At 37.7% G+C, this 26801-nt stretch overlaps 2 protein-coding genes across 7 annotated transcripts in view; one reads left to right on the top strand and one right to left on the bottom strand.

The window, feature by feature from the left end:
• LOC149137950 (uncharacterized) overlaps nucleotides 1-12539 on the top strand; it is a 72335-nt gene extending 59796 nt beyond the window's left edge. For all 4 annotated transcript variants that reach the window (XM_089340459.1, XM_089340308.1, XM_089340380.1 and 1 more), the window contains one exon: nucleotides 12151-12539. In XM_089340459.1, the coding sequence (XP_089196585.1) occupies nucleotides 12151-12524 (374 nt within the window). In that variant the 3' untranslated portion in view covers nucleotides 12525-12539. The remainder of the gene's footprint in view (nucleotides 1-12150) is intronic.
• The window catches only part of LOC149137947 (protein mono-ADP-ribosyltransferase PARP14-like), a 507224-nt gene that overhangs the window by 251388 nt on the left and 229035 nt on the right, over nucleotides 1-26801 (bottom strand). The gene's annotated exons all lie outside the window — the stretch shown is intronic.

Here is a 26801-nt window from a genome sequence, read left to right on the forward strand (position 1 = left end):
CCTTCCATCCTAATCCTTGCTTCCACACCTGAAACTTCTCCTCTAGTTCTGATATTGTCTCAGCAATTAGTGCAAGGTCATCAGCATAGAGGAACTCCCAGGGGCATCCTGTCCTGAATTCCTGTGTTATTGCCTGGAGGACTATGATAAATAGGAGGGGGCAGAGGACTGATCCTTAGTGGACCCTACCTCTACCCAAAATTTATATATATAATATATGGTTAATAGAAGAGTAATAATTATCTGTATGAATTTATAAAAATTTCTTCTTTTTTTTATTTTCAATTCCATTAAACCAAACAATTATTTTTTACGTATTAGACCAAAGTTTTAATTTTATCATATTCTTAACTGCTGGTATAATTATCTATAATGGCGTAGTTTAGCTTACCTAAGTCTGATTTACCTGGACAAATTAATCTTACTTTAGGGTTGCCAAAGAAATTCTCCTGATGGTCTTTTAGCATAATTCTAGGTTTCTTTGGAACAAAAGGTTTCATGCCATCGTCCAATTTGTAATCGGTCATTATCTGTTTAGATATTAGGTTAATAGTTCTCAATATATTTTTATTAGTTATTTTGTAACTGTTAGTAATTTTCTTTTTTAATATTTCATGATAGTAATATATAATTCAGATTATATATATTCCTAGTCTTGTCCAAGTGTATGATAATACCATCCTTTCTTTTAAGTTCCAAGATTATTGTATTAATCTTTCCAAAATTATCTTAAGTTCTAAGATTATTGTTTTAATCTTTCTGAAATGCGTATTTCTTCTATGAGGGTATTTTCAAAATTTAACATTTCTTACTATTTTCCACGACTCATCTTCAAAGTTTTCTTGGTGAATATTTGGTGGTGGGTATCTTTTTGTTCTAAACTAATTCAACAGTGGTACTCCTTTGTCAGTTTTGGTACTTCCCTGCTTTTCCATTTTCTTGTCAATAAGTCTATAGATGAACTCTACTGTTTTTTTTTTAATCAAATCCTTGATTTGAATAAATTGATCTACTTACCACTAACTGTATCGAAAGCATTGTTTATACAAATCTATGCACACAAATAAGATTTAAAAACAAAATAAAAAAAAAAAGATAAATAAATAAATAATAATAATAATAATAATAATAATAATAACAATGCATCTCCACAAGTAAGGGTTTATTTAAAAAACATTAACATGTATATAACTGCGGGATGTGATTCTTTTTCGTATCGATTTCTAACCCTAGTGAAATACTCAATTGATGTTATTTGTTGTTGGAGTTTTCATGTCTGTCCATCAATTTCTCCATTTTCTTTTCTTATACATAAATGATAATATACTCTTTTGCATCAGTGAAAAGCTAACATCTTTTTATTATTTCACTGATACACTGGATAAAGCCAGGGAACTTGGATGCTAACAGTCCTTTGGGAGGTATATACATACTCTTTTACAAAAAAACAAAAGACGAAGACGGTTGTGTAAACAACAAACAGGTGTATTAGTTTAACGCTCGGCAAGGTGAGAAAGTCTTTTATGCTTCGAGCCTACGCTCTTCAACAGAAAGGAACATGAAGAAATAATCAGAGAGAGAATTTTAAAAAAAGCTTTAGTGGTTAGCAGCTGATCATGGCGGTTTTGTGCCTGTGGGTGAGGAGCCAGGTCTTGACAGCACACAATAGTTGTCACAAGTGATGTGTCATTTCCAGTTTTCTATGAAAAACAAGCTCTTCATCAGAAATAGAGAAAAGTCCAAAGAAGGGAAGACGGAAGAAGAAAATCGCCAATGATACACACGTATTACTTGTATATATGTATGTATGTCTATAGGTATACATACATATATACAAGTACTATGAGGGAGTACTCAAAAGCCCATTGTAGTTCAAGCTTCCACTGCTAGAGGGCACTTGATGCAACCCTCAATCATTAGTCTGTTTTTATGCTGCCACATAGTACAGGGGTTGGACGAAATAATGGAAACACCTTGCATCATAACATCATACTTTTGAAATATTTATAAAACCATCAAAAGCTTTATGTTTTTTAATTTATTATTATTGTTGCTTAATATGTTTTGCTAAAATTGCTGTTCTTTTCAGATATCATCAGAAAAAGGGAATTAAAATTCATTAAAATGATGGACTTTCAAAGAGGTCAAATTGTTGGTGCTTGTATGGCAGGCGCTAGCATAACAAAAACAGCCGAAATGTTTGGTGTATGAAGAAGTACTGTCTCGAAAGCAATGACAGCCTTTGAGAAGGAGAGAAAAACCTCCTCATCAAAACACAACTCCTGAAGAAAACTAAAATTTTGAGATAGGGACCGTCGGACTCTTACACGAATTGTTAGAAAGGTACACAAATGTACAGCTCCCAAAATTACGGCAGAGCTTAATGACCACCCCGAGAACCCAGTTTCCACAAAATCTGTTTGCCAGGAATTGCACAATGCCAGATGTCATGGAATGGCTGCAATCAGAAAACCTTAACTTGCAAAAACAAACATTGCAAAGCATTTAGAGTGGTGTAAAAACCTACAGAATTGTTCCCTAGAACAGTGGAAGAATGTTATTTTCTCGGACGAGTCATCCTTTACCTTATTTCTGACCACCGGCCGAGTATACCTGTGGAGACAGCCAACAGAAGCATTTGACCCAGACTGCTTTCTTCCAACTGTTAAACATGGAGGAGGATCAGTGATGATCTGGTGGTGGTGGGGGGAGGCTATATCTTGGAAATCTGCTGGCCCAATGGTTTCCCTTCATGGCAGAATTAATAGTCAAGACTATTTAAGCATTTTATCTGATCAAATTCATCCTATGGTTGCAGAACTGTTTGTGGAGAGAAATGAAATCCTTCAGGATGATAATGCACCAATTCACACAGCTAAAGTTGTTACTGAATGGCACGAGGAACATTCTAGTGAAGTTGAACATCTTATCTGGCCACCACAGTCCCCAGATCTCAATATTGTTGAACATTTATGGTGCATTTTAGAAAAACAAGTAAGGAATTGATATCTTCCACCATCATCACTACAAGAACTGGAGACTGTTTTAGCTGAAGAATGGACAAATATTCCTTTGGAAACAAGTTTGTTTGAAATTTTAAGGTGTTTCCATTATTTTGTCCATCCCCTGTATGTGTTAGTTTTCCAGTGCTTCTCCCTTGTTCATTGATTTCTCTGATGGCGGAAATGAAAGAACCACATGCTTCTATGCAATTCTGTTTTCTACTGCAGAAAACGGCAGCTGAAACATTTGTCTTGCTTCAATTAGCTTGCAAGGATTCTGCCATCAGCAAAGCACAAATTTATGAGTGATTTCCACACTTTAAGAATGGTCACTTGTTGCTTGAAGACTGACCTCGTTCAGGATGACTGTCGACCTCCCAAACGAATGAAAACATCATGAAACTTCATGAAATGATCTTGGACTGTCATTGAACAATTGAACAACTTGTTGATATGACTGGGGTGTCTTAGAGCTTCGGCCAACAAATTTTGAGTGAGGAATTGTAGTTGAAAAGAGTTGCAGCAAAATTTGTGTGTTGTTTGGAAGATCAGAAGCAGTCACAGTTGAATGCATGTCATGAATTGAGAGAACAGTTGAAAGTTGAGATGGACCTTTTTCCACAGGTCATCACTGGTGATGAAAGCTGGTGTTACGGAATTTGCAGATGTGGAAGAGGTGAAGAAAAAGTGACAGAGGCATTAAAAGGCATCACTTTGCAAGAGTTCCAGCACTGCTTGGAATAGTGGGAAACTTAGGGTTAGGGTTAGGTTTAGACTGATGCATTGTTTCAAATGGAGAATATTTTGAAAATGATAAAAGTGTAAACATTTAAAGCTAAGTGAATAAATTAATATTGTGTTATTCCGGTTTCTGTTGGGTCTCACCTCATATATAACATATATGTATAATAACTTAGAATATAATATATTAATACATGACGAACTGGACTTGTGAAAAATTCACAGAAAACATGAAAAATGTAAGCGGCCACAAATTGCGTTGCTGGTGCCATGAGAAATATTTATATATTGTAACAGTTAAAGCTGGCAGAATCGTTAGCATGCCGGGCGAAATGCTTAGTGGTATTTCGTCTGTCTTTAAGTTCTGGGTTCAACTTCTGCAAAGGTCGACTTTGCCTTTCTTCCTTTCGGGATCGATAAATTAAGTACCAGTTGCATACTGAGGTTGTGCCTCTAGTAGAAAAGTATATTGCAACAGGGCCATGACCAGGGGGTGATGTAACATTGGCTCCATATGTGACAAATAAATACATTGAGTTATAGTGTCTGATGTTCTGTCTAAAGTTCATTCCTTCAATGTCGGTATTCTTCAAAAGTTGTTTTATCTGCTCAGGATATTCTTCTAGATTCAGCAAGGAAACCTTACCATTATGGCAGCACTTAAATGCTTCCTGCGGAAATCTACATGCATGACTCTTTGGGCATAGTATATTCATCACACGAATCGTAAATTGAGAATTTTGTTGTTCTTTTTATTATATTGTGTCTTTGTATTTGAAGTTCTGTCTGTCATAAAATAATTCTGCCTTTCATCTTCATCCATATTTTCCCTTCTTTCTTGAACTCTCTTTCTCATATCTTGAAGGTAATTCTTCCTTTCATCTTCTTCCATATTTTCCCTTCTTTCTTGAATTCTGTTTCTCATATCTTGAAGGTAATTCTGCCTTTCATCTTCTTCCATATTTTCCCTTCTTTCTTGAATTCTGTTTCTCATATCTTGAAGGTAACACTGCCTTTCATCTTCTTCCATATTTTCCATTCTTTTATGTCTTAAGCTTCTGCTATCTAGTACCTTCGGATGATCTCTACTCAACTGGTACACAACTGCTACTTGACTGCTACTCAACACTCCTACCATGGCCAGACTCCCTCTATTCATATGTCTTTGGAGATCCTATTTCTTTGCCTTCGGGCGTCTTTCTTTAACACTCTTCCTCTTATCTTGAAGGTAATACTGCCTGTCACCTTTTTCCATATATTCCCTTCTTTCTTGAACACTCTTTCTCATATCTTGAAGGTAATTCTGCCTTTCATCTTCTTCCATATATTCCCTTCTTTCTTTAACTCTCTTTCTCGTATCTTGAAGGTAATTCTGCCTTTCATCTTCTTCAATATTTTCCCTTCTTTCTTGAACTCTGTTTCTCGTATTTTGAAGGTAATTCTGCCTTTCATCTTCTTCCATATTTCCCCTTCTTTCTTGAACTCTGTTTCTCATATCTTGAAGGTAATTCTTCCTTTCATCTTCTTCCATATATTCCCTTCTTTCTTGAACTCTCTTTCTCATATCTTGAAGGTAATTTTGCCTTTCATCTTCTTCCATATTTTCCCTTCTTTCTTGAACTCTTTTTCTCATACCTTGAAGGTAATTCTGCCTTTCATCTTCTTCCATATTTTCCCTTCTTTCTTGAACTCTCTTTCTCACACCTTGAAGGTAATTCTGCCTTTCATCTTCTTCCATATTTTCCCTTCTTTCTTGAACTCTCTTTCTCATACCTTGAAGGTAATTCTGCCTTTCATCTTCTTCCATATTTTCCCTTCTTTCTTGAACTCTCTTTCTCATACCTTGAAGGTAATTCTGCCTTTCATCTTCTTCCATATTTTCCCTTCTTTCTTGAACTCTCTTTCTCATATTTTGAAGGTAATTCTGCCTTTCATCTTTTTCCATATTTTCCCTTCTTTCTTGAACTCTCTTTCTCATACCTTGAAAGTAATTCTTCCTTTCATCTTTTTCTATATTTTCCCTTCTTCCTTGATCCGTCTTCCTCATTTCTTGAAGGTAATTCTGCCTTTCATCTTTTTCCATATTTTGCCTTCTTTTTTGAATTGTGTTTTTCATATCTTGAAGGTAATTCTTCCTTTCCTCTTCTTCCATATTTTCCCATCTTTCTTGAACTCTCTTTCTTATATCTTGAAAGTAATTCTTCCTTTCATCTTCTTCCATATTTTCCCTTCTTTTGAACTCTGTTTCTCATATCTTGAAGGTAATTCTTCCTTTCATCTTCTTCCATATTTTCCTTTCCTTCTTGAATTCTGTTTCTCATATCTTGAAGGTAATTCTACCTTTCATATTCTTCCATATTTTCCCTTCTTTTGAACTCTGTTTCTCATATCTTGAAGGTAATTCTTCCTTTCATCTTCTTCCATATTTTCCCTTCCTTCTTGAATTCTGTTTCTCATATCTTGAAGGTAATTCTGCCTTTCATATTCTTCCATATTTTCCCTTCCTTCTTGAATTCTGTTTCTCATATCTTGAAAGTAATTCTGCCTTTCATCTTCTTCCATATTTTCTCTTCTTTCTTCAACTCTGTTTCTCATATCTTGAATGTAATTCTGATCCGTCTTCCTCATTTCTTGAAGGTAATTCTGCCTTTCATCTTTTTCCATATTTTCCTTTCCTTCTTGAATTCTGTTTCTCATATCTTGAAAGTAATTCTACCTTCCATCTTCTTCCATATTTTCCCTTCTTTTGAACTCTGTTTCTCATATCTTGAAGGTAATTCTTCCTTTCATCTTCTTCCATATTTTCCCTTCCTTCTTGAATTCTGTTTCTCATATCTTGAAGGTAATTCTGCCTTTCATATTCTTCCATATTTTCCCTTCCTTCTTGAATTCTGTTTCTCATATCTTGAAGGTAATTCTGCCTTTCATCTTCTTCCATATTTTCTCTTCTTTCTTCAACTCTGTTTCTCATATCTTGAATGTAATTCTGCCTTTCATCTTCTTCCATATTTTCCCTTCTTTCTTGAACTCTCTTTCTCATATTTTGAAGGTAATTCTGCCTTGCATCTTTTTCCATATTTTCCATTCTTTCTTGAACTCTCTTTCTCATACCTTGAAGGTAATTCTGCCTTTCCTCTTCTTCCATATTTTCCCTTCTTTCTTGAACTCTTTCTCATATCTTGAAGGTAATTCTGCCTTTCATCTTCTTCCATATATTCCCTTCTTTCTTGAACTCTCTTTCTCATACCTTGAAGGTAATTCTGCCTTTCATCTTTTTCCATATTTTCTCTACATTCTTGAACTTCCTTTCATCTTTTTCTATATTTTCCCTTCTTCCTTGATCCGTCTTCCTCATTTCTTGAAGGTAATTCTTCCTTTCATCTTCATCCATATTTTCCCTTCTTTCTTGAACTCTGTTTGTCATACCTTGAAAGTAATTCTTCCTTTCATCTTTTTCTATATTTTCCCTTCTTCCTTGATCCGTCTTCCTCATTTCTTGAAGGTAATTCTGCCTTTCATCTTTTTCCATATTTTGCCTTCTTTTTTGAATTGTGTTTTTCATATCTTGAAGGTAATTCTTCCTTTCCTCTTCTTCCATATTTTCCCATCTTTCTTGAACTCTCTTTCTCATATCTTGAAAGTAATTCTTCCTTTCATCTTCATCCTTATTTTCCCTTCTTTCTTGAACTCTGATTCTCATATTTTGAAGGTAATTTTGCCTTTCATCTTCTTCCATATTTCCCCTTCTTTCTTGAACTCTCTTTCTCATATCTTGAAGGTAATTCTGCCTGTCACCTTCTTCCATATTTTCCGTTCTTTCTGGAATTCTGTTTCTCATATCTTGAAGGTAATTCTGTCTTTCATCTTCTTCCATATTTCCCCTTCTTTCTTGAACTCTCTTTCTCATATCTTGAAGGTAATTCTGCCTGTCACCTTCTTCCATATTTTCCGTTCTTTCTGGAATTCTGTTTCTCATATCTTGAAGGTAATTCTGCCTTTCATCTTCTTCCATATTTTCCCTTCCTTCTTGAATTCTGTTTCTCATATCTTGAAGGTAATTCTGCCTTTCATATTCTTCCATATTTTCCCTTCCTTCTTGAATTCTGTTTCTCATATCTTGAAGGTAATTCTGCCTTTCATCTTCTTCCATATTTTCTCTTTTTTCTTCAACTCTGTTTCTCATATCTTGAATGTAATTCTGCCTTTCATCTTCTTCCATATTTTCCCTTCTTTCTTGAACTCGCTTTCTCATATTTTGAAGGTAATTCTGCCTTTCATCTTTTTCCATATTTTCCCTACATTCTTGAACTTCCTTTCATCTTTTTCTATATTTTCCCTTCTTCCTTGATCCGTCTTCCTCATTTCTTGAAGGTAATTCTGCCTTTCATCTTTTTCCATATTTTGCCTTCTGTTTTGAATTGTGTTTTTCATATCTTGAAGGTAATTCTTCCTTTCCTCTTCTTCCATATTTTCCCATCTTTCCCTGAACTCTCTTTCTCATATCTTGAAAGTAATTCTACCTTCCATCTTCTTCCATATTTTCCCTTCTTTTGAACTCTGTTTCTCATATCTTGAAGGTAATTCTTCCTTTCATCTTCATCCATATTTTCCCTTCTTTCTTGAACTCTGTTTGTCATACCTTGAAAGTAATTCTTCCTTTCATCTTTTTCTATATTTTCCCTTCTTCCTTGATCCGTCTTCCTCATTTCTTGAAGGTAATTCTGCCTTTCATCTTTTTCCATATTTTGCCTTCTTTTTTGAATTGTGTTTTTCATATCTTGAAGGTAATTTTGCCTTTCATCTTCTTCCATATTTCCCCTTCTTTCTTGAACTCTCTTTCTCATATCTTGAAGGTAATTCTGCCTGTCACCTTCTTCCATATTTTCCGTTCTTTCTGGAATTCTGTTTCTCATATCTTGAAGGTAATTCTGTCTTTCATCTTCTTCCATATTTCCCCTTCTTTCTTGAACTCTCTTTCTCATATCTTGAAGGTAATTCTGCCTGTCACCTTCTTCCATATTTTCCGTTCTTTCTGGAATTCTGTTTCTCATATCTTGAAGGTAATTCTGCCTTTCATCTTCTTCCATATATTCCCTTCTTTCTTGAACTCTCTTTCTCATTTCTTGAAGGTAATTCTGCCTTGCATCTTCTTCCATATTTTCCCTTCTTTCTTGAACTCTCTTTCTCATACCTTGAAGGTAATTCTGCCTTTCATCTTCTTCCATATTTTCCCTTCTTTCTTGAACTCTGTTTCTCATATTTTGAATGTAATTCTGCCTTTCATCTTTTTCCATATTTTCCCTTCTTTCTTGAACTCTGTTTCTCATATCTTGAAGGTAATTCTTCCTTTCATCTTCATCCATATTTTCCCTTCTTTCTTGAACTCTGTTTGTCATACCTCGAAAGTAATTCTTCCTTTCATCTTTTTCTATATTTTCCCTTCTTCCTTGATCCGTCTTCCTCATTTCTTGAAGGTAATTCTGCCTTTCATGTTTTTCCATATTTTGCCTTCTTTTTTGAATTGTGGTTTTCATATCTTGCACGTAATTCTTCCTTTCCTCTTCTTCCATATTTTCCCATCTTTCTTGAACTCTCTTTCTCATATCTTGAAAGTAATTCTTCCTTTCATCTTCATCCTTATTTTCCCTTCTTTCTTGAACTCTGATTCTCATATTTTGAAGGTAATTCTGCCTTTCATCTTCTTCCATATTTTCCTTTCTTTCTTGAATTCTGTTTCTCATATCTTGAAAGTAATTCTACCTTCCATCTTCTTCCATATTTTCCCTTCTTTTGAACTCTGTTTCTCATATCTTGAAGGTAATTCTGCCTTTCATCTTCTTCCATATTTTCCCTTATTTCTTGAACTCTGTTTCTCATATCTTGAAGGTAATTCTGCCTTTCATATTCTTCCATATTTTCCCTTCCTTCTTGAATTCTGTTTCTCATATCTTGAAGGTAATTCTGCCTTTCATCTTCTTCCATATTTTCTCTTCTTTCTTCAACTCTGTTTCTCATATCTTGAATGTAATTCTGCCTTTCATCTTCTTCCATATTTTCCCTTCTTTCTTGAACTCTGTTTCTCATATCTTGAAGGTAATTCTGCCTTTCATCTTTTTCCATTTTTTCCCTTCTTTCTTGAACTCTGTTTCTCATATCTTGAAGGTAATTCTTCCTTTCATCTTCTTCCATATATTCCCTTCTTTCTTGAATTCTGTTCCTCATATCTTGAAGTTGATTCTGTCCTTCGTCTTTTTCCATATTTTCCCTTCTTTTATGTCTCAAGCTACTGCTATCTAGCACCTTCGAATGATCTCTACTCAACTGCTGCACAACTGCTTCTTGACTGCTACTCAACACTCCTACCATGGCCAGACTCCCTTTATTCATATGTCTTCGGCGATCCTACTTCTTTGCCTTCGGGCGTCGGCACAACACCTTCTTTCTTGGAATCTGTTTCTTATATTTTCTAAGTACACCTGCCTTTGCTCTTCACTCTTGTGTTCTCGATTCTGTTGATCTTTATCTCTCTTATTTTGAAAATACACTTCTCTTTGGTCCTGGTTCCTTTGTCCTATTCTTTGCTGATTTCTTTCCATCCTATTCCGTAGGATACCTTTCCTCCTCTCTTCACATATTTCCTTTCTTCTGTGTCTCATCCTCATTCAACTTCGATTCCTTATTACCTCCCACTATTCCCCGTGCAGCTGTTTTCTCCTTCTACACTGATGCTCTCGTGCTGCGTCTCTCATGCTGTTATCCATAGTTTAAAACTTGTTATTAAAACAATAAATCTCCAAAATGATTCAGAGTGTTTCAATTAGCTTGCTTACCAACCACATGGTTCCGGATTCAGTCCCATTGCGTGGCACTTTGGGCAAGTGTCTTCTACAATAGCCTCAGGCCGACCAAAGCCTTGTGAGTGGATTTGGTAGACGGAAACTGAAAGAAGCCCGTCGTATATATGTATATATATATATGTATGTGTGTTTGTGTGTCTGTGTTTGTCCCCCCACCATCGCTTGACAACCGATGCTGGTGTGTTTACGTCCCCGTAACTTAGCGGTTCGGCAAAAAGAGACCGATAGAATAAGTACTAGGCTTACAAAGAATAAGTCCTGGGGTCGATTTCCTCGACTAAAGGCAGTGCTCCAGCATGGCCGCAGTCAAATGACTGAAACAAGTAAAAGAGTAAAAGAGTATTAGACAGTTTTTGTTTGAAAAGTGAAAATATTTCTGAAACACTCACCTAATGTGCAAGGACACAGGATATAGGATACAGTAATTAATTATATTGTAGGAAAGTAAAAAGTAAAAGGATAAAATAGAATTAGTATTTTTGATTTTGTTCGGCTCTATGAATTGAATTTTTAAAAAAATGTTTTTGTCAATTGCTTGATACAAGAAAAAAGAAATTGGAAACATCCAGATAATAACAGAGAAATTCTAAGTTTACAAAAAAATATAGGGAGAGAAAGTTGTGTTTATCTCCACCATGCTACACTTATTATTACATACACACAGATACACACATACATTCATTTGTGTGTGTGTGCGTGTGAACCAATTGAACAACTCTGTGTGGTTGTTCAATTTGCTAGAAATAACAGCCAAATCTCTTTCATACTATGCTCTTGTTAGTATTAAGGAAAGGGAAAAACTAGAATCAATATTTTTGATTTTCTTCAGCTCTATGTATTTAAATTTATTTTTAAATGCTTTTGTCCATTACTTGATACCAAAACAAGAAAAGAGAAATTGGAAAAATCCTGACCAAAACAGACAGATTCTGACTTAACAAAAAATATAGAAAAAGAAATAAAAAGTTGTATTTGTAAGCCAAAAATGTCCATTAGCTGAGGTGTAATTTTATAATTAAAACAAATTCAAAATTTAAATCTCCGAACATAAGACTTACCATGTTATTTGGCGTATGGCTGAATTCAAATGGGTAGAAGACCTAAAACAAATGTGTATCTATGTGGTTGGGCGTTTAATAACCAGGGGTCAATTTCAGTTCAATCGTAGAAAGGAATTCAAATAATCAGCCACTCCAAAAAGACATTTTCATGTCATCTTCTTTCTCTTTCTCTCTCTCACTCTCTCTCACTTCCTCGACACACAGCATCAAATTTAAATATCTTAATTTTCTCATGAAAATCATTGTTGCTTCATTGACCCAGATGGCATGGGTGTTGAGAAGTAGTAATACAACACATAGGTGGTGGTTTCAAATCTCTCCTAGAAATTACAAAAGATCTATTTAAAAAATGTTCTTTAACCAACAAAGCTTCTTTCAACAATTTCTTTTTCTTTTGCGTGACACATGTTTCAGGTGTGGCATATTAATATTATTGCTATATATTAACATGTATTAAACAGGAACATAAGAAAGCAAATATCTTTGCAGGTGGATTTGAAATTCAAATTGAATCCAATGAAATTATGGAACAAAGAAGGATTGAACTGAAAACTGGAGAAGTAGTGTTAACTAAAGCTGGTAAACTCAAATGCAAGACTATCATTCATGCTGTTGGACCTGTTTGGAATAATGGACGGAACAATGAAATATTTCAGCTTTCAAAAGCTGTTAAAAATTGTTTGTTAGTTCTTGAAGGAAAGTCTTATACGTCAATTGCAATTCCTGCTATCAGTACAGGTAAGAATTTACCATTTTTATTCTGCTCAAATTATTTACAATATTCAGATAGCTTCTGTTTGTTTCATCACTACTCTCTGTCCATGCCGGAGCAGCACTGCTTTGAAGAATTTTTAGTCAAATGAATCCTCCTCAGTACTTATTGATTTAAAGTCTGGTATTTATTCTATCATTCTCTTTTGTTGAACCACTAAGTTATGGGGATTTAAACACACCAACACCAGTTATCAAGTGGTGGTGGGAACAAACACATGCATGCATATATATCATCATTGTCATCATCGTTGTCATCATCATCATCATCTTTGTCATCATTTAACATCCATTGTCCATGCTGGCATGGGTTGGACGGTTTGACAGGAGATGACACACTGGCATGCTGCACCAGGCTCCAGTCTGATTTGGCATGGTTTTCTATGGCTGGATGCCCTTCCTAACACCAACCACTCAAAGAGTGTAATGGGTGTTTTTACGTACCACTGTCACAGGTGCCATTTGCATGACACCAGTATCTGCCACGACTGTGATTGTGCTTGTCTTGATGGGTCTTCTCAAGAATGACATAATGCCAATGGCTTTGGTCATTGTCTCCGTGAAGCCCAACACTCAAAAGGAACTCAGCCACTTGCTTCCATGAAGCCCAATGCTTGAATGGAACTCAGCCACTTGCATTCATGAAGCCCAATGCTCGAAGGGAACTCAGCTACTATGCTTTTGTGGGCCTGACACTCGAAAAGAACTCAGCCACTTTGTCTCCATGAGGCCCAACATTTAAGGTTGATTTTATTATGTGCCACCAGCATGGGTGCGCTTGACTTGATGAGTCTTCATAAGCAGAGCACATCCCCAAAGGCCTTGGTCACTAGTCATTGCCTCTGTGAAGTTCAAGGTTCGAAGATCATGCTTCACCACCTCGTCCCATGTCTTCCTGGGTTTACCTGTACCACAGGTTTCCTCCACAGTTAGAGATTAGCACTTTACACAGCTGTCCTCACCCATACTCATCACATGACAAGACCAGCACAGTCGTCTCTCTTGCACACTACATCTGGTTCTTCTTATGCCTAACTTTTCTCTCAAGATGCAATCATTCACATCCAGCGAAGCATACTGGCTTCATTTCTTTCAAGCCTATGCATGTCCTTGACTGTTATAGCCCATGTGTTACTGCCGTGTTTCTCTGAGAGAGAGGCTCTTTGTTACCAGCAGGGGTAGGAGCTCTCTGAACTTTGCCCAACCTAATCTTATACTCATATCTATACTCTCAGAACAACCACCTCCACTACTAACCTGGTCGCCTAGATAGTGGATGCTATCTATTACCTCTAGCTCGCCCCCCTGGCAGTTAATGGAGTCTATTTTCCACATCATCATTTATTAGGCCTGTACAACTCCCATATACAAAGGATAGTTTCTCTGTTAATCTTCCTTTGATGTTGCTGCACATTTTGTGTCTACAGCTTACATTGGGTGCATCTTATGGAGTTTCTAACCATGCTTTTCTACAGATTGAGTAGGGCCATCTATCTGAGGGGATTTGTGATTTTTCTGCCTTCCTATTTACTTAAGTTTTTGCTAGGTTAACTCTAAGGCCCTTTTATTCTAGACCTTGTTTCCATACCTGGAAATTCTTCTCTAGTTCTGGTAGTGATTCAGCTATTAGAGTAAGGTCATCAGCATAGAGGAACTCCCAGGGGCAGCCTGTCTTGAATTCCTCTGTTATTGCTTGGAGGATTATGTGAAGAAGAGAGGGCTGAGCACCGATCCTTGGTGAACCCCTACATGTACTCTGAATTCTTCGCTGTACTCATTGCCCATCCTCATCTTACTGATAGTGTTCCTGTACGAGGATTGTACAGCTCTCACCAACCCCTCGTCTATCCCTAGTTTCTGCGTTGACCACCAGATAAGGAATTGGGCAATCTGTCAAAGACTTTCTCCAAGTCAACAAAAGCCAAGTACAGAGGTTTATCTTTGATAGGAATTTCTCCTGCAGCTGTGTTACCAGAAATACGGCATCAGTAGAGCTTCTCCCTGGCACAAATCCAAACTGTGTCTCATCTGGATTAACACTCTCCCAGATTAGTTGGGCTACTGACTCTCTCCGCAACTTTCATTACCTGATCCACAAGAGGTTTCTTTCAGTTTCTGTCTACCGAATCCACTCACAGGGCTTTGATCAGACCAAGGCTATAGTAACATAATTACTATCAAATAGGAATGAAATCCCAAAAATCCAATTTCAAATGGAAACATACATTTTCTTCAATCTTCATTGAATTCATACCAAATAATATATATGGAGAAGCTCAATCTTGAGTAGTCAACTACTCCTGCTGTTTGATTATTTCTGTCTAACCTTATTTTCTGGGAAAGTTAGTTTGGTGCAGAACCTCTACGAGTTAATTCTGTAAAGTAGTGACCATAACTTGTTGAATTTCAAAGAGTGTTGCATGAATATTGTCTTTGCTTCTCTTTCAAGCATTTAGTTTTGGTGAGAATTTTTCATAAACAACCATTGTACAGATACGTCAGGCCAAACTGTATGGCATGTTCCATTTGATGTGTGAAGAACGACAAAAGTAGAAGTTCAAGTATTAATGTGTGACTGTTTCTTTTTCCTTGTAAAATATACCTGTTGTGACTGTGGAGTTGCATATTTTTATATGAATGACTTGGATTGGTAAGTCATTATAATTAGTTTGTTTTGAATTTGATAAATGGGTGAAGAATGTTGAGGATGTTATTAAATATTCATAGATCATTATTTGATTTATCTTAAAAAACTGAAGTAGTGATCGAGGAAGGGGTTCCACTTTTCAATGACAACTTTCTAAAAATTTTGGTCAAAAGCTTTTTCTACTTACTTGTATAGTTTTCTTTGTAAGAAACCCATAATGAGGTTAGCATATGAGGGAGCCAATTTCGTTCCCATTAAGAATATAAATGATGAGTCAGCTGTCAGAAATAAAACTTACTTCACCCCTTACAGGGGAAGTGACAAGCATTTCGATACATATATAAACACAAATTTCCAAATTCACTCTCAAAGCCTGTAAATGCAAACAGAACATTTGTTAAGAAGTAAAGGAAGCTTTAGTAACACCAACTGAAGAATGACAATTGAATCATCCTCAAAGATGCCAATAAGGATGGGGTAATAATGATTATGGAGAGGGATGATTACAAAGACAAAATATTGAAACATCTAACTGACCAAAACTACTATAAGAAAGACAGAACATTAATTGACCAATACCCAGACTTCTTCACAGATAAAGAAATAAAATACTTATGTAAATCAGAAATTTAAGAAAGCAACTTTTACAGATTACTCAAAATCCACAGAAACTTTTGTTTGAAATCTCAATTTTGTAAGAATTCTCATTTTTAGAAGTCCCAATTTGTTAGAATCTTCATATTTGTGAGAATTATCATTTTTGTTGCAAATCCCATTTTGTGAGGAGTTCCATTTTTGTAAGGAGTCCCCTTCTTATTAGAAGTTTCAGTTTTGTGAGAAGTCCCATTCTTGTTAGAAGTCTCATTGTTGTGAAAATTACCATTTTTGTTAGAAATCATCTTGCTGGAAATCCCATATTTCTGAAAAGCCCCATTCCTGTGAGAAATTCCATTTAGGGGGAAAAACTACAAGTAGTTGATAGTTTCTGTTACCTAGGTGACCAAGTCAGTAGTAGTGGCAGTTGATCTGAAAGTGTAGCTGCTAGAATAAGAATAGCCTGGGCAAAGTTCAGAGAGCTCCTACCTCTGCTGGTGACAAAGGGCCTCTCACTCAGAGTAAAAGGTAGACTGAATGACACATGTGTGCGAACAGCTATGCTACATGGCAGTGAAACATGGGCCGTGACTGCTGAGGATATGCATAAGCTTGCAAGGAATGAAGCCAGTATGCTCCGCTGGATGTGTAATGTGAATGTGCATACACAGCAGTGTGTAAGTGCTCTGAGAGAAAAATTGGACTTAGGAAGCATCAGATGTGGAGTGCAAGAGAGACGACTGCACTGGTATGGTCATGTGTTGCGTATGGATGAGGATAGCTGTGTGAAGAAGTGTTACAACCTAGCAATTGAAGGAACCTGTGGAAGAGGCAGGCTCAGGAAGACCTGGGATGAGGTAGTGAAGCACAACCTTCGAACATTGGGCTCCACCGCGGCAATGACAAGTGACCAAGACCTTTGGAGATATGCTGTGCTTGAGAAGACCCAGCAAGCCAAGTGAGACTATAACCCCTGGCCTATGCCAATGCTGCATAACCAGCCCATTTAAGAGTACCCTACAATCATTGGACAATAAACTACGCTTCCGAAGACCTGTTTTGGAAAGTGAAATTGTTATTGTGGATGATGACAGTACCACCTGATTGGCACCTGTGCCAGTGGAACATTAAAAGCACCATTTGAGCGTAATCATTGCCAGGTCCACTAACTGGTTCTCATGCCAGTGGCACATAAAAGGAACCATTCAAATGTGATCATTGCCAGTGTTGCCTGACTGGCTCCTGTGCCAGTGGCACGTAAAAGACACCATTTAAGTGTGATTGTTGCCAGTGCTGCCGGACTGGCTCCTGTGCAGGTGGCACATAAAAAGCACCATTTGAGTGTGGTCGATGCCAGTACCATCTGACTGGCCCTCGTGCTGGTGGCACATAAAATGTATACACTACCCTCTCAGAGTGGTTGGCGTTAGGAAGGGCATCCAGCAGTAGAAACTTTTCCAGATCAGATTAGAGCCTGGTGCAGCCTTCTAGCACGCCAGTCCTCAGTCAAACAGTCCAACCCATGCCAGCATGGAAAGCAGACATTAAACGATGACGATGATGATGATGGAGAAGTCCCGTTTAGTGAGAAGTCCCATTCTTAATAGAAGTACTATTTTTGTGAGAAGTCCCATTCTTGTTAAAGTTCTCTTCTTGTTAGAAGTACCAATTATGTGTGAAGCCCCATTTTTGTAAGACGTACAATTCTTGTTAGAATTCCCAGGTTTGTGTGATGGCCCATTTTTGTTAGATGTCCTGTTTTTGTCCAAAATCCCATTCTTCTTAAAAGCCCCATGTTTGTGAGAAGTTTCCTACTTGTTCTCTTTATTGTTACAAGCCCCATTTTGTTAGAAGTCCCATTTTTGTTTAGAAGTCTCCTTCTTGTCAGAAATCCGAATTCTGTGAGAAGCTTCATTTTTTGAAAAGCCCCTTTTTATGATAAGACCTATATTTGTGAGAAGTTCCATTCTTGTGAGGAGTTTCGTTATTGTTACATGTCCAATTTTTTTTTGAAAAGTCCTATTCCTGTTAGGTAACTAATCTTTGTGAGAATTCCCACTTTTGTTAATAGTCCCATTTTTGTGAAAAGCCCTATGCTCCTTACAAGTCCTGTTATCATGAGAAATACAATTCCTGTTAGAAGTCTCATAGTTGTGAAAAGTCCCATTCCTGTTAATAGACCCATTCTTGTGAGAAGTACTACTCTTCTTACGAGTACCATTTTTGGACAAATCCCATCCTTGTCAGAACTCACATTATGATGAAAAGCCCCATTTTCTTTGGAGGTGCAGTTATTGTGAGAAATCTCAATTTTATAAGAAATTCCATTGTTGCTAGAAGTCCCATTTTCTTTTGAGAGATCCCATTCTTGTTAGAAGTCCCATTTTTGTGAGAAGTCCCATTTGATTTTCGTGAAAAGACCTATCCTTCTTACAAGGCCTATTATTATGAAGAATTCAATTCCTGTTAGAAGTCTCATTCTTGTAAGGATCCCATTTTTGTGAGAAGTCTCATTACTCTTGATAAACCTATTCTTGTGAGAAGTAGTGTTCTTCTTGGGAGTCCCATTTCTGGAACAAGCTCATTGTTGTTAGAATTTCCATTTTTCTAAGGAGTTCCATTCTTGTTGTCCTATCATTAAAAGAAGTTACATTCTTGTTAGAAGTCCCCTTTTTGTTATTAGAAGTCCCTATCTTGTTAGAAGTCCAATTATTGTTTGTTCTTCCATTCTTGTTAGAAGTCTCATTTTTGTGAGAAATCACACACACTCCCGGCCTCTTTCGATCGGCTCTGCGGGTACGCGGCGGCGCCCGGCCGGCCGGCCGCCGGCCGACCGTCTGCCTTTCAATCGGCTGCGGTTCGGGGTGCGGGTCATAGGGTACGACCGTCCGATCGACGACTACCCTACATAGTAGTCTGGACCCCCTTGGGGTATGAGGGTCACCTAGAGCCTGACTATTCCGCCGGGCCCCGACCCGCAAACTCGCGAATCGGGAATCGGGCCCCGTCACGGGTACGGTAGCGGCCGCGTGGCTCGTATCGCAGCGCCGACACGTCGGCCTTTCCATCTAGCCGGCGGCCGTCCGCATTCTCTTTACTCGCTGCCAATCGCTTCCCTCTCGCTGCCGCTTGCTGCTGCTTCTTCCTCTTCTTCTTCTTCTTTCTCGTCCGCCTTGGCCGCCTTGGCCGCCGTGTAACACACACACACACTCCCGGCCGACAGCGCTTTCGATCGCCAACTTACGGGTACGCTACCGGCCGCGTGGCTCGTAAGGCAGCCGATACGTAGGCCTTTCCATCGCACCGGCGGTTCGGCTGCGGCCGTCCGCCGCCGAGGCGTCCGCATTCATATGAGATATACCATTCTTTTAGAAGTCCCACTTAATTGGGAAATCCCATTCCTGTCTGATGTCCTCCCCTTGTTACAATTCCCATTTTTGTTAGAAGTCCCATTCATATGAGATATATCATTCTTTTAGAAGTCCCACTTAATTGGGAAATCCCATTCCTGTCAGAAGTCCTCCCCTTGTTACAAGTCCCATTTTTGTTAGAAGTCCCATTCATATGAGATATACCATTCTTTTAGAAGTCCCACTTAATTGGGAAATCCCATTCCTGTCTGATGTCCTCCCCTTGTTACAATTCCCATTTTTGTTAGAAGTCCCATTCATATGAGATATATCATTCTTTTAGAAGTCCCACTTAATTGGGAAATCCCATTCCTGTCTGATGTCCTCCCTTTGTTACAAGTCCCATTTTTGTTAGAAGTCCCATTCATATGAGATACACCATTCTTTTAGAAGTCCCACTTAATTGGGAAATCCCATTCCTGTCAGAAGTCCTCTTCTTGTTACAAGTCCCATTTTTGTTAGAAGTCCCATTCATATGAGATATACCATTCTTTTAGAAGTCCCACTTAATTGGGAAATCCCATTCCTGTCAGAAGTCCTCCCCTTGTTACAATTCCCATTTTTGTTAGAAGTCCCATTCATATGAGATATATCATTCTTTTAGAAGTCCCACTTAATTGGGAAATCCCATTCCTGTCTGATGTCCTCCCCTTGTTACAAGTCCCATTTTTGTTAGAAGTCCCATTCATATGAGATATACCATTCTTTTAGAAGTCCCACTTAATTAGGAAATCCCATTCCTGTCAGAAGTCCTCCCCTTGTTACAAGTCCCATTTTTGTTAGTAGTCCCATTTATATGAGATATACCATTCTTTTAGAAGTCCCACTTAATTGGGAAATCCCATTCCTGTCTGATGTCCTCCCCTTGTTACAAGTCCCATTTTTGTTAGTAGTCCCATTCATATGAGATATACCATTCTTTTAGAAGTCCCACTTAATTGGGAAATCCCATTCCTGTCTGATGTCCTCCCCTTGTTACAAGTCCCATTTTTGTTAGAAGTCCCATTCATATGAGAAATACCATTCTTTTAGAAGTCCCACTTAATTGAGAAGTCCCATTCCTGTCAGAAGTCCTCCCCTTGTTACAAGTCCCATTTTTGTTAGTAGTCCCATTCATATGAGATATACCATTCTTTTAGAAGTCCCACTTAATTGGGAAATCCCATTCCTGTCTGATGTCCTCCCCTTGTTACAAGTCCCATTTTTGTTAGTAGTCCCATTCATATGAGATATACCATTCTTTTAGAAGTCCCACTTAATTGGGAAATCCCATTCCTGTCTGATGTCCTCCCCTTGTTACAAGTCCCATTTTTGTTAGAAGTCCCATTCATATGAGAAATACCATTCTTTTAGAAGTCCCACTTAATTGAGAAGTCCCATTCCTGTCAGAAGTCCTCCCCTTGTTACAAGTCCCATTTTTGTTAGTAGTCCCATTCATATGAGATATACCATTCTTTTAGAAGTCCCACTTAATTGGGAAATCCCATTCCTGTCTGATGTCCTCCCCTTGTTACAAGTCCCATTTTTGTTAGTAGTCCCATTCATATGAGATATACCATTCTTTTAGAAGTCCCACCAAATTGAGAAATCCCATTCCTGTCAGAAGTCCTCCCCTTGTTACAAGTCCCATTTTTGTTAGAAGTCCCATTCATATGAGATATACCATTTTTTAGAAGTCCCACTTAATTGAGAAATCCCATTCCTGTCTGATGTCCTCCCCTTGTTACAAGTCCCATTTTTGTTAGAAGTCCCATTCATATGAGATATACCATTCTGTTAGAAGTCCCACTTAATTGAGAAGTCCCATTCCTGTCTGATGTCCTCCCCTTGTTACATGTCCCATTTTTGTTAGAAGTCCCATTCATATGAGATATACCATTCTTTTAGAAGTCCCACTTAATTGGGAAATCCCATTCCTGTCTGATGTCCTCCCCTTGTTACAATTCCCATTTTTGTTAGAAGTCCCATTCATATGAGATATATCATTCTTTTAGAAGTCCCACTTAATTGGGAAATCCCATTCCTGTCTGATGTCCTCCCTTTGTTACAAGTCCCATTTTTGTTAGAAGTCCCATTCATATGAGATACACCATTCTTTTAGAAGTCCCACTTAATTGGGAAATCCCATTCCTGTCAGAAGTCCTCTTCTTGTTACAAGTCCCACTTAATTGGGAAATCCCATTCCTGTCAGAAGTCCTCCCCTTGTTACAAGTCCCATTTTTGTTAGAAGTCCCATTCATATGAGATATACCATTCTTTTAGAAGTCCCACTTAATTGGGAAATCCCATTCCTGTCTGATGTCCTCCCCTTGTTACAAGTCCCATTTTTGTTAGAAGTCCCATTCATATGAGATATACCATTCTTTTAGAAGTCTCACTTAATTGAGAAATCCCATTCCTGTCTGATGTCCTCCCCTTGTTACAAGTCCCATTTTTGTTAGAAGTCCCATTCATATGAGATATACCATTCTTTTAGAAGTCCCACTTAATTGGGCAATCCCATTCCTGTCAGAAGTCCTCCCCTTGTTACAAGTCCCATTTTTGTTAGAAGTCCCATTCATATGAGATATATCATTCTTTTAGAAGTCCCACTTAATTGGGAAATCCCATTCCTGTCTGATGTCCTCCCTTTGTTACAAGTCCCATTTTTGTTAGAAGTCCCATTCATATGAGATACACCATTCTTTTAGAAGTCCCACTTAATTGGGAAATCCCATTCCTGTCAGAAGTCCTCTTCTTGTTACAAGTCCCATTTTTGTTAGAAGTCCCATTCATATGAGATATACCATTCTTTTAGAAGTCCCACTTAATTGGGAAATCCCATTCCTGTCAGAAGTCCTCCCCTTGTTACAATTCCCATTTTTGTTAGAAGTCCCATTCATATGAGATATATCATTCTTTTAGAAGTCCCACTTAATTGGGAAATCCCATTCCTGTCTGATGTCCTCCCCTTGTTACAAGTCCCATTTTTGTTAGAAGTCCCATTCATATGAGATATACCATTCTTTTAGAAGTCCCACTTAATTAGGAAATCCCATTCCTGTCAGAAGTCCTCCCCTTGTTACAAGTCCCATTTTTGTTAGTAGTCCCATTTATATGAGATATACCATTCTTTTAGAAGTCCCACTTAATTGGGAAATCCCATTCCTGTCTGATGTCCTCCCCTTGTTACAAGTCCCATTTTTGTTAGTAGTCCCATTCATATGAGATATACCATTCTTTTAGAAGTCCCACTTAATTGGGAAATCCCATTCCTGTCTGATGTCCTCCCCTTGTTACAAGTCCCATTTTTGTTAGAAGTCCCATTCATATGAGAAATACCATTCTTTTAGAAGTCCCACTTAATTGAGAAGTCCCATTCCTGTCAGAAGTCCTCCCCTTGTTACAAGTCCCATTTTTGTTAGTAGTCCCATTCATATGAGATATACCATTCTTTTAGAAGTCCCACTTAATTGGGAAATCCCATTCCTGTCTGATGTCCTCCCCTTGTTACAAGTCCCATTTTTGTTAGTAGTCCCATTCATATGAGATATACCATTCTTTTAGAAGTCCCACCAAATTGAGAAATCCCATTCCTGTCAGAAGTCCTCCCCTTGTTACAAGTCCCATTTTTGTTAGAAGTCCCATTCATATGAGATATACCATTTTTTAGAAGTCCCACTTAATTGAGAAATCCCATTCCTGTCTGATGTCCTCCCCTTGTTACAAGTCCCATTTTTGTTAGAAGTCCCATTCATATGAGATATACCATTCTGTTAGAAGTCCCACTTAATTGAGAAGTCCCATTCCTGTCTGATGTCCTCCCCTTGTTACATGTCCCATTTTTGTTAGAAGTCCCATTCATATGAGATATACCATTCTTTTAGAAGTCCCACTTAATTGGGAAATCCCATTCCTGTCTGATGTCCTCCCCTTGTTACAATTCCCATTTTTGTTAGAAGTCCCATTCATATGAGATATATCATTCTTTTAGAAGTCCCACTTAATTGGGAAATCCCATTCCTGTCTGATGTCCTCCCTTTGTTACAAGTCCCATTTTTGTTAGAAGTCCCATTCATATGAGATACACCATTCTTTTAGAAGTCCCACTTAATTGGGAAATCCCATTCCTGTCAGAAGTCCTCTTCTTGTTACAAGTCCCACTTAATTGGGAAATCCCATTCCTGTCAGAAGTCCTCCCCTTGTTACAAGTCCCATTTTTGTTAGAAGTCCCATTCATATGAGATATACCATTCTTTTAGAAGTCCCACTTAATTGGGAAATCCCATTCCTGTCTGATGTCCTCCCCTTGTTACAAGTCCCATTTTTGTTAGAAGTCCCATTCATATGAGATATACCATTCTTTTAGAAGTCTCACTTAATTGAGAAATCCCATTCCTGTCTGATGTCCTCCCCTTGTTACAAGTCCCATTCATATGAGATATACCATTCTTTTAGAAGTCCCACTTAATTGGGCAATCCCATTCCTGTCAGAAGTCCTCCCCTTGTTACAAGTCCCATTTTTGTTAGAAGTCCCATTCATATGAGATATATCATTCTGTTAGAAGTCCCACTTAATTGAGAAGTCCCATTCCTGTCAGAAGTCCTCCCCTTGTTACAAGTCCCATTTTTGTTAGTAGTCCCATTCATATGAGATATACCATTCTTTTAGAAGTCCCACTTAATTGGGAAATCTCATTCCTGTCAGAAGTCCTCCCCTTGTTACAAGTCCCATTTTTGTTAGAAGTCCCATTCATATGAGATATACCATTCTTTTAGAAGTCCCACTTAATTGGGCAATCCCATTCCTGTCAGAAGTCCTCCCCTTGTTACAAGTCCCATTTTTGTTAGAAGTCCCATTCATATGAGATATACCATTCTTTTAGAAGTCCCACTTAATTGGGCAATCCCATTCCTGTCAGAAGTCCTCCCCTTGTTACAAGTCCCATTTTTGTTAGAAGTCCCATTCATATGAGATATACCATTCTTTTAGAAGTCCCACTTAATTGGGAAATCCCATTCCTGTCAGAAGTCCTCCCCTTGTTACAAGTCCCATTCATATGAGATATACCATTCTTTTAGAAGTCCCACTTAATTGAGAAATCCCATTCCTGCAGTGGCCCGGGAACAAAATTTGCTGAGGGGGTGCAAACTCAGTTTCAAAATTTGGCACTACTGGAGAAGTGTGGATCCGAGTTCTGGGAGTGTGCATGTCACAAATTTGCGCATGCGCCCGTGTTAATCGTAAGTAGTCAAATTTAGCACACAGGTAAAAAGACGAGACGCTCGCTACTTGCTGTAAACGGAGGGTGGGTTATCCATCTAATACAAGAAGAAAACTGCAGATAAATTGAATAAAAACATGAAAAATAACCAAATGATATTTCATTGAAAAGTAAACCATTCTGAAAGATAGTTCAGAATGTTTTCAAAACATTCATCTCCAGCTTTTCCCATATTTTATTAAGGGTTAGGGTTTAAAGTTAGGGGAGATGAATGTTTTTTCAGTATTCAATGATTATTTTTCACTTTTATATTCAGCTTATCTGCAATTTTCTTTTTGTATTACATGAATAACCCCGCTCCTTTTACAGCAAGTAGCACGCGTCCGAGCATCTCGTTGTTTACCTCTGTGTTAAAATCAACTAGTAGCGCGAATCCGCGTGTCTCATCATTTGCCTTGTGAGCTAAAATCGACTACTTACAACTAATGCGCGTGCACGCGCAAATTTGTGATATGCGCACTCTCAGAACTCGGGTCCACACTTCTCCTGTAGTACCCAAAATTTTTACAAACAAGGTGAAGTTTTCTAATTTGGGTATCAAAACAAACAAATGTTTAATGATAATAACTTTTATTATTATGAGGATCGACTGGAAAGTTAACAGGCTGACCAATATATTGTCATAGAATGTGACCAAATGAAGTTCATTTTTAAATATTAGGATCTTTTCTGCTTGATTTCACCTTCTGAAATTTTAAAATTAAGCGAAAATTTTCAAATTTGATATATTGGTGTAATTTTTCCCGTTGAATCTGATGCTATTCACTTATTCCAGAAAAACTTTAGAAAACTGTAACAGAGGTTTTCCCCTCCATCAGAGAACAGGATGTGGAAGCTGGCATTTTGTACAAGGTGACAACATTACAATGTTAAAACATTCAACGATGGAAGTCTTAATAAAGTTTTGTGAAATGTTGGATAAGCATACTGTTGGTTTAGTTCATGTGAACAATACACATTTTTGAAATTGGAATAAAATTGACGCAATTGAAAAGTGAAAATCAAACAGAAAAGATATCTACATACTTCTTTCAGCGATTCATTGCTTCGATTGACTTGGAAAAGAAACTATCCTGTTAGTTAAACAAGTTTTCAACAGCTGATAAGACATCATCACTATGATATTGGTTCCAAACCGAGGATTTTTTTTATATTAGTAGGGGATATAGATAATAAGATGAGGTCAAATCATTAAAGTAGGGAGGATGGCTTAGCAGTCCAAAGCCAATCACACACAGCAGCCATCGAAACCAATTACTTGTGCACTGGAGTATTTGTTTCGATGAAAGAAAAATATACTCGACAGTTTTCCTTGCGTTTGGCCTTGATAGCCTTTCGCAACTGCATTAGAAAGGTGGCACAGTGCAGCACTCTCTATTATTGGTGATAGCCTTTTGAAAGTAGTCAATAAACACGATGCTTTTTGCAATCCAAAATACTGAGGCCATCACCTTCCCTGCAGATTAAACGATCTTGATGACCTTCTTTAGAGTAAGTGTTGAGGAGTGTCTCCACTGTTAGATTGTCCCTTATTCTCTAACTCAAAATGATAAACGCAACACATTTAAGGAAACTGGATTTGCCTCAAGCAATGTCAGATATTATCGAAATGTGATCAGCCTGGTGCCCTTTTAATCAGGTGTCAGAAGAAGCAACACCCACCAAGCAGAAACTTTCATCATGCCAAATTTATTGTGTAGAATATTCTCAGCTCTCACACGTGATATGCTAATAACATTGGCAATTTATTTATTTTTTTGTCCAGTGGAGGCAGTTGCAGACTGTTCAGATCATTAGTCTTCTCAAAATTATCTCTGCTCAAATCAGTTAATCAGTTTTGCACTGCTGATAAAACTGGAGCATCATCCTCCGATATATCAACATGTTCTTGGGGACTAAATCCTTTTTCTACAGGTACTTGATAACAGTATGATGTCAAATTTTATTCATCTTGAAGAGAAGTCACTAATAGTTACTTTTGAAGTTTTCTCTGAACATTCAAATGTCAGTTTACGAAGAAAGAAATAATGAAGCTATAAGTAGTGTTAAAATGGAAGTAAGCCGAGTTTTTGCATCACTCCATAATTCACACGTATATGAAAAAAGCTGTATCAACATATTCCAAAAGTTTTCCTACGCTCAAACGTTTTGTTAATGAAACGTTTCATGAGGATGTGCAAAGTGTTTTCATCGTATATTTTTTTATGTACATGCATTATGGCACAATGTGCAAGACGGTGCTGTGTCATTGTGGTATGGAGCCAGGTCTTCAAATGGCGAAGTGCACTGAATGTTCTTTTGCTTGATGCAACAGATACAGGTGAAGACAAGACAAGCTGCATTAACGCCAATACTTGTGGCACACTAGAACGAAAAATAGCATCAAACGCTCTCCATTTTTCAACTATGTCATCAAATGATTTAGGCAAATTTTCCCTTTCGGTCCATAGGCCA

The sequence above is a fragment of the Octopus bimaculoides genome, chromosome 1 (genome assembly GCF_046866305.1).
Source record: "Octopus bimaculoides isolate indiv1 chromosome 1, ASM4686630v1, whole genome shotgun sequence".
Taxonomy (NCBI): Eukaryota; Metazoa; Mollusca; class Cephalopoda; order Octopoda; family Octopodidae; genus Octopus; species Octopus bimaculoides.